Genomic DNA, 7,720 nt, shown 5'->3' on the forward strand with positions numbered 1-7,720 from the left:
CGTAGATTTTGAGCACTTAGCATGAAAATCATCCAGACCCTGCTGCGAATGCAGCAGGTTTTCCGCCCGCAGCAGCCGCTCCACGCAGCTCACACATCACCCCACGTCGGTGTATGGGCCCGGCATTCTGGTTTGCAGTCCAGGAGAGCGTACCCGAGTTTGCAGCGAGGAGCACCAATGGCAGTCTCCCACTCCAGCCCTTTCCCGTGCCAAGGGATCAGAGTGAGGGCAGTCATGATGGCTCGGGGCTGCGGGCTTGGGCTGGTTTTGTTTACATGATCTCAGATTGTTTCAAATTTATAGCAAATGAGTTCACCAGGGGTGATTAAAAATGGAAATAGTAAGGTCTCATAAAGCCTCGTTTAAAATCAAAGCTTAATCCAGGAAAAACAGTGTGTTTTTCCTCCTTATTTCCTGTGGGCTGGAAACAAACAAGCAAACATTTCTGGTGAAAAAAATGAGCAGATTTCTGTCGTAAATGTCTCATCCTCCACCACAGAAAATGGTTACTATCTCTAGTCTGTTCAGATTTGGGTCCTTGCTTCCACACAGCCCAGCAGGCTGGGTCTGTGGAAAGCGGTGTACGGGGCTACCGGGAATTTATGGAGCAGGCAAATTGTCTTCTGATCATGCTGAGATCCACCTGAAGGGATGTCAGTCACTCCAAAAAATGAGAAGCAGTGAAAAAAGGAGGGAGAAAAACAAACCACAAGCTTGTCGATTTTACAAAGACCTGATGAACAGCCCAGCCATTCAGGGTAAGAGCAAACGTGCTGGTAGGTCCCCCTTCCACTGAAGAGGAGTTTGGGGACAGAGGCCAGTGGGACCAGCACTGGGAGCTGGAAGTAACATCTCCTGGAAGTGGCAACAGCTACAGCCTCTGTCAATGCCCAGCACTTGGCAAAATGGGCTGAAAATGGGCACCATAAGTCATCGGTGGCGCTCAGTGCCATGCAAGTCAGCTGAGGCCAAGAGTTTGCAGATTTATTGTTTAAAGGTATGAGTTGGACACAGATACTAAATGGCAAGAATAGGTGGAGCTGTAAGAAATAAACTACTTTTAAGCCCTTTCCACAGGTGATATTAGGCATTCAGGACATTTATTTTCCAGGTATGAAACAACATTAAGTAACAGATAAACTAGCCTGCAGGGAGATTACATCCATCAGCGTGGCCTGCTGGAAAGGATCTTGAAATCTCCTCTAAAGGAGCTGGCACTGGCTTCAGTGTGACAACAGCCCGCCTGAGGCAGCACTGTGGCCACTCCAGCACGGCAGCCCCGTGCCTTCCCTGGGGCAATGCTGCAGCTCCCATCTCTTTCCTATGCTACAAGCAGTGACCCAGACCTCCAGGAAGCCTACTCTGGATACTGAACATACAGGGATCCTGCAATTTACAGAAGTCATCACAGCTAAGGCTAGCTTCCCATAAAACATCTCTATAAGGAGATATATTCAGTAGCTGATTAATGAATGTGGTTTACCACAAAATGATACTGCACAGGCCTACTCTTTTCAATAATAATCTCATAAATAATATTACTAAAAATCCAAGAAATATCCAAATTGCACTGAAGCTGCGTTGTGATCCCAGTGCCTTTCCTGTTGTCTTCCCCTTTGTGGTAAATCAACACAAACATAATTCTTTAAGGGAGTTCCTAGGTGAAGACAGGAGCAAAGGGCAAGGGATGTGTCTATGCTGCGCAGCGCCAGGACCACGCTTTCAGCCTCAGAAAAACGTGCCAGGTGACGGTATTTCAAAAAAACTTGGATGTTCCCACCCGGGGAAAACCCCCTTTGGCCTTCAGAGGCCATCCAGGGGCTGTAGGGCCAGGGTCCTCCGCAGCCCCCCGCCCCTCGCAGGGGACAGCCAGGGGCAGGAAGGGCTGGGGGGGCCTCGCAGGGCAGCCCCACGGCGGCTGGGGGCTGCCAAGCCGGAGGGGGGCCAGGGGGAGCCGGCAGCCCCCAGCCGCTGCCTGCGGCTCCAGCGCCGGGCCGAGCCCTGCCGGCATCGCGGGGAGGGGGCGGAGGTGCCAGACACCCCCCGGGGGGCTGAGGGAACAGACAGCCTCGCCCCCTGCTTGGGGAACCGGCCCGGCCACATCGTGCGTCCGCTGGCAGGGGAAGCGCCAAACGTTGAGTAGGGGGTGGCCGGGGCGGAGAGCGGGGGTCCCGCCGCTTGGCAGTAGCTGTGTTAGCGGCAGAGCTCACCTCCAGCCACCCGAGAGCGGCCCCTCTCCCCCGGCCCGGCCGAGGAGCTCCTCGGGCTTTCGTGGCTCTTTGTTCGCGGGGATCTTTTCCCCCCTTCCCCGTGCTCGCACGGTAACGTTTCTCGCAAGGATTTCCTGCCAAAAGACAATCCCCCTGAGCAAAAGCAGACCGAGAAAGTAGTGACCAATCCTTTCTGGATGGCTGTCACCAGGCTCCTCCCAGCCCCCGCTCCCCCTGCCATTTGCATACAAAAAAATCCAGAAAACTCCCGTTTGCCCCCGCATCTCGCTCAGACCCTCCGTCCCCGTCTGGCAGGCAGGAGCCCGGGCTGGGGGACGCTGCCTGCCGCTGAGGGCAGCCGCCCGCTCCGCGCCCCGCCACCCCGGCCCCCCGAAGCCTTTCGCCAGCCCCCCTTTTTCCTCCTCCGCGCCCCAAAATGCAGCGCCGCTTCTGCGCCCTGCTCCTGCTGGCGTCCCAGTGCATGGGCTCGGCCGCCGGGCTCTTCCCCTTCGGGGAGCCCGACTTCTCCTACAAGCGCTCCAACTGCAAGCCCATCCCCGCCCCGATGCTGCTGTGCCGGGGCATCGAGTACCAGAGCATGCGGCTGCCCAACCTGCTGGGGCATGAGACGGTACAGGAGGTGCTGGAGCAGGCCTCCACCTGGATCCCGCTGGTGCAGAAGCAGTGCCACCCCGACACCAGGAAGTTCCTCTGCTCCCTCTTTGCCCCGGTCTGCATCGACGACCTGGACGAGATCATCCAGCCCTGCCACTCGCTCTGCGAGGAGGTGAAGGAGAGCTGCGCCCCGGTGATGTCCGCCTTCGGCTTCCCCTGGCCCGACATGCTGGACTGCAGCCGCTTCCCCAAGGACAACGACCTCTGCATCCCGCTGGCCAGCAGCGACCACATCCTCCCGGTCACCAGGGAAGGTAAGAGGGACGGCCGGGCTGCCCCCGGGCCGGCAGCACCTGCCCCCCGATGACCCCCCCCCCCCTCCCCGACAGCGGGGTCCCTCCCCAGCTGGGGACCCGAGGCGTCTCCCGCCCGTTACAGCGCGGGGGGGGCTGGGGTGGGGGCCGGGGATCAGGCTCAAGGAGGCTTTCCCGGGGGGACTGGAGAAACCGCAGGCACGGTCGGGGAACTGGCACCGGCCTGTCGCCGTCCCCAAAGGAAAGGTGGGGGACCCCGGACTGGAGCGGCGCGGCTGCCAAAGGGACATCCTCCCTCTGCAAAGATCACCGCTGAAGCGCGGGGTTGGGGTGCTTTGTGTCGTGTGTCCCCCCTCCTCTTTACTCTTTCCCCCTTTAAAAGAAAAAACAAAACCAAAAAACAAAACCACCAACTTTTGGCTTAGGTGTGACCTTAAAAGCACACCGTGCCCCCCCGCTCCCGCGGGTCTGCAGCAAGGTAAGGCGCGTCAAAGTACTCGGCAGCGCCGGGGCTGAGGGAGGCGAGGCGGGGGGTGAAGGCGCAGGGCAAGTCCTTTCCATCGAGGGGTAGAAAAGCGGCGTGTCCCGAAGGGTTCCCAACGCCACCTGCTGTTCCCTTCTCCCCGAGCCTGATGGGGACTGTCCCTTGCATTTCCAGCACCCAAGGTCTGCGATGCCTGCAAAAACAAAAACGAGGACGATAACGACATTGTGGAAAACCTCTGCAAAAATGACTTTGGTAAGTGGAAGCAGAGCCCCCTCGGCTGAAACTCAAAAGTTGAGGATCAGGTAAAAGTCCCGGTGGAGTCAGGGAGAGATGTGCTGGAATAAAAGCAGGGCTTTGTCTTATCTGCAGATGGACCCGCCTGACTGTTGGGTCATGAAACACAAAATTCCATCTCAGAATAAGAAGTGGCCCTTTTTACAGTCCTTTTCTGTTTGCTGTTTCGAAGTAGTGCTCTTTTATGTGGACGTTGCTGGCAAGTCGAATAGAAAGTAAAATGAAAAAAAAAAAAAAGAATCTTTCATCCAGACTATTGCCTGGGGAGAAGTAGAGCAAAGCTTCACTTAGACGTATGAGAAAGAGCCGCATGACCAATCTCATGTATGGTAAGAAAGACTTTCTCCGCAGATTAAGAACGAAGCTCTATATATCATTTGACAGAGAAGGTAATGCACAGACAATTGGGGATATAAACTTAATGGGAAGATCTGGGGTTAGGAGAGGACAAGAAAGCCCCTTCGACACAGACAACTGAACAGCACATTATCCACACATTAGCATTTCAAGAGAAAAAGGGAATAAGGAGGGGAATCCTTTTATAATAGGTCAGTGTTTATACCTGAAAACATATTTGTAGTATCACTATCTACAACAATTCAAAAGTCTTTCTTTAAAAAAAAATATCCACTGCACAAAACCTGAAACCGTGACTGTGGGACATAAATGTTAAAACAACCAATAGCTTTGGCCTGGCAAATTGCACTCGGATAAATCCTCCTAAAGCTAAACATGCCCCACAGATTCTTACAGAGCCCTGTATCCCCCCTCCTAGTTATTTTACCAAATCGAATGCAGCTGTTGGACCAATTTGCCCTCCACGGGATCTATTCTTTCAAAAAAACAATGCATGTGAAATATCGTTTCCTTACAGGTTTGCCTAAAATCCTCTCCAGCCTAATAAATTAAGTTTAGAAGTTTTCAGCCGCAGCAGAGATCATGTTTCAGATTAGGTCTAGGTACTCGCCTCTCCGCCTCCCCTTCATGCTCTAGTTTCAGGAAGACTGTCTTCTCCCAGCAAAAACGGGAGCGCAGCTTAATGTAGCAAACCTGCCCTCCCTCTGTTTGCAAACAAGGAGAAAAGCCAGAGAAAATATTAATTTAGAAAGGAAGGGAAAAGAGGGGGAGGGGGAAGAGGAGAAAAGAAACCCCCAAAACCTCAACCCTAAGGTTGATTCAAACTGGAATGACTTGCATGCCCTTTGTGGCTTTAGAAATGGAGCCACCTGCTGCCTCTTCTGTCAGCCCTGACAGTTTAATTAGCAATAGAGCACCTCCCTCCCCAGGTCCTCTTTATGTGCACTAATGGGAAAAAACCTCTCAATCTCTCTCCCTCTCTCCCTCATCCCACTTCCCCCTCCCCTCGCTCTATTAGCCTTGAAGATAAAAGTGAAGGAGATTGCCTACATCAATGGGGATACCAAGATCACCCCCGAAACAAAGAGCAAGACCATCTACAAGCTGAATGGGCTGACGGAAAGGGATCTGAGGAAGATCGTGCTCTGGCTCAAAGGTGGCCTCCAGTGTACCTGCGATGAGATGAATGACATCAACGTCCCCTACTTGGTGATGGGGCAAAAGCAAGCTGGGGAACTGGTGATCACCTCACTGAAGCGGTGGCAGAAAGGGCAGCGGGCTTTCAAGCGGTTCTCCCGCAGCATCCGCAAACTGCAGTGTTAGTGGCTTCGACTCTGGCCGCCTCCAGCAGCCACCTCTGTCCCGAGCTCTCCGGGCCTCCTGCACCTTCTTGCTTCGGCCCCTCTGAGCCTCGAGATGCCACGGGCACGAGACACGGTGACCGCTCTCCAAGAGGGGAGGGAGCCCTCCATTTTTGTACATAGGTTAAAATGTAATAAAAAAAAAATCATGACTATTTTTGGAAGTATTAAAGTATCTCGCTTAAAGCTTTTTTTTTTTTTTTTATGGTTGCAAACGTGACTTTGGTCTGAGGTTTTTCCCTCTTCATTTTGGTAATGCTGGTTCATTTATATTGCTGCTTCTCTGTATACGTGCATGTTTGTTGTGCAAAAGTAGGAGATGCAGAGAAAGACAGCCACGCATGCGACTGGCCTGTCACAGTGGGTACGACTCTTTCACTGAGGTGAAATGGCTCGCCATCTATATTAACACTATAAAAGTCATGTTACGACTCTTGCATGTGGTACATAGGCACCAGTAAGAGTATATTAACCATTCTCACATTTTATTTTCCACAAGTCTGAGCCCTTCTCTTGCAGAAAACATGAACAAGTTTTGGAGCTGGTTGATCTGAATGCAACTTTTTTTCTTATTATTTTGCAAATTAAACCATCTATAGCCTAACTGTAATATACCTAGTGGTTAACCTGAAAGAGTTGTAAAATATTGCTTTAATTAACCTTGTAAATACTCCAGATAAATGTTATATTCTTGTATATAAACTTTACATCATAGTTTACCCATTGTCTCAGTCTGTATTTACTTTAATCTGTTTTGGGAGAAAGTTGTCCAGCTGGGCTTGGTCACGGCAAAGCAAAACTTGACCTTCCACCCCAGGTGGCCAGTAGAGTAGTACGAGGAAGCCTCTAGTGCTGCCATCAGAAAAAATGTACTGGACCTCACTTCCCCAAAGATGAACCCACAAGACATGGGACTGAGGTTCAGTCAACTCATTTTAATATGTGTCTGTTGAGCTCTTCAAGATGAAGAGTTTTCTGTGGCTCCTTTGTTCGACTGCCTGCATTTTCATCTCCTCTCCTCAGAAGACTCCGCTTTTTGCTGGTGTGGAATTGCAGTGAGACCATTTGCTTAAATATCAAATCCATTTATCCATTTCTTACAGCTGAAAAAGACGTACTAAGGAGTGCAAGAGTAGACAGAAAAGTCTCATTTGGAACTAGCAATTCAGAATAATGGTAGAGCAAGGCATGTTTTGTGTGTATGTACACTCACTATCCTTACTGAGAAAGAAAATAAAACCTACCTAATAGTGTAACTAGAGGAATGGTTTGCAGCATTTTTCTTACAAATGTTTTCTGATGAAGAGCATTACGTGCTAGAATTTTATTGTATTTATCCTGAAAAATAATCTTGCTTCCCAGTGCTGTCACACATAAAAAATTCCTCTTAGCTTTACTGAGAGGATGAGCAATCCAATATTCCCAAGGACAAGGTTTTACGCTAACCATTCACAGACAGAATGCAAATCCAACCTAGAATATTTTTTTAAGTAAAAATAAAAATCATATTAATATCATAAATTTAGTGTGATTTTTTTTCACCATCAGGATAAAAAGATAAATTCTAAAGATCCAACATGTTAAATTTGTCCTAGAAAAAAGAATTGTCTACCCTCTCCCAAAGTCTTAATGAACTCACAAGAACAGTCAGGCTCTGAGTAAGCAAAAAAAGATCAGTCCTCACAAATATCCTCAAAATAATAAAAAATAACGATAATAATAGTAATAATGAAAAGAATAATCAAAGAAAAAGCCCCATTCCAAACTGGCTCTTTAATGTCATTAAAACTTTTCTTCTGAATGGACCTGGCTTCCCGGGAAACATATTTGAGTCTTTTCGTGCTATGGTATAATTATTTTAATACCAGCACTATGTCCATCATCTCACAGAGCCATCAGCATCCAGATGTCACATTGCTCTATCCATCTCACTCAGCATATAATGTAATCGTTGTCCCTGAACAGCCTTGTTTTTAGAGTAACGAGCTCACAGATAAAGAGAGGCTGAAGATGAGCCTGCAGGAAATGGGCTTGCGCTGCCTGGTGGAGGAAAACACTCCGAAGAGCCAGTCGTTGCAGCGC

The 7,720-nt window shown here is 49.9% G+C and overlaps 1 protein-coding gene across 1 annotated transcript; it reads left to right on the forward strand.

Moving 5' to 3' along the window:
- Positions 1–2,512: 2,512 nt before the first annotated feature.
- On the forward strand, positions 2,513–7,034 carry SFRP2 (secreted frizzled related protein 2). The gene is made up of 3 exons (XM_054203125.1): positions 2,513–3,139; positions 3,798–3,878; positions 5,296–7,034. Exons 1-3 carry the CDS (start codon positions 2,647–2,649, stop codon positions 5,598–5,600), a joined length of 879 nt encoding a protein of 292 aa, XP_054059100.1. The 5' UTR covers positions 2,513–2,646; the 3' UTR covers positions 5,601–7,034.
- Positions 7,035–7,720: the final 686 nt, after the last annotated feature.

Source organism: Rissa tridactyla, chromosome 5, assembly GCF_028500815.1.
Source record: "Rissa tridactyla isolate bRisTri1 chromosome 5, bRisTri1.patW.cur.20221130, whole genome shotgun sequence".
NCBI lineage: Eukaryota > Metazoa > Chordata > Aves > Charadriiformes > Laridae > Rissa > Rissa tridactyla.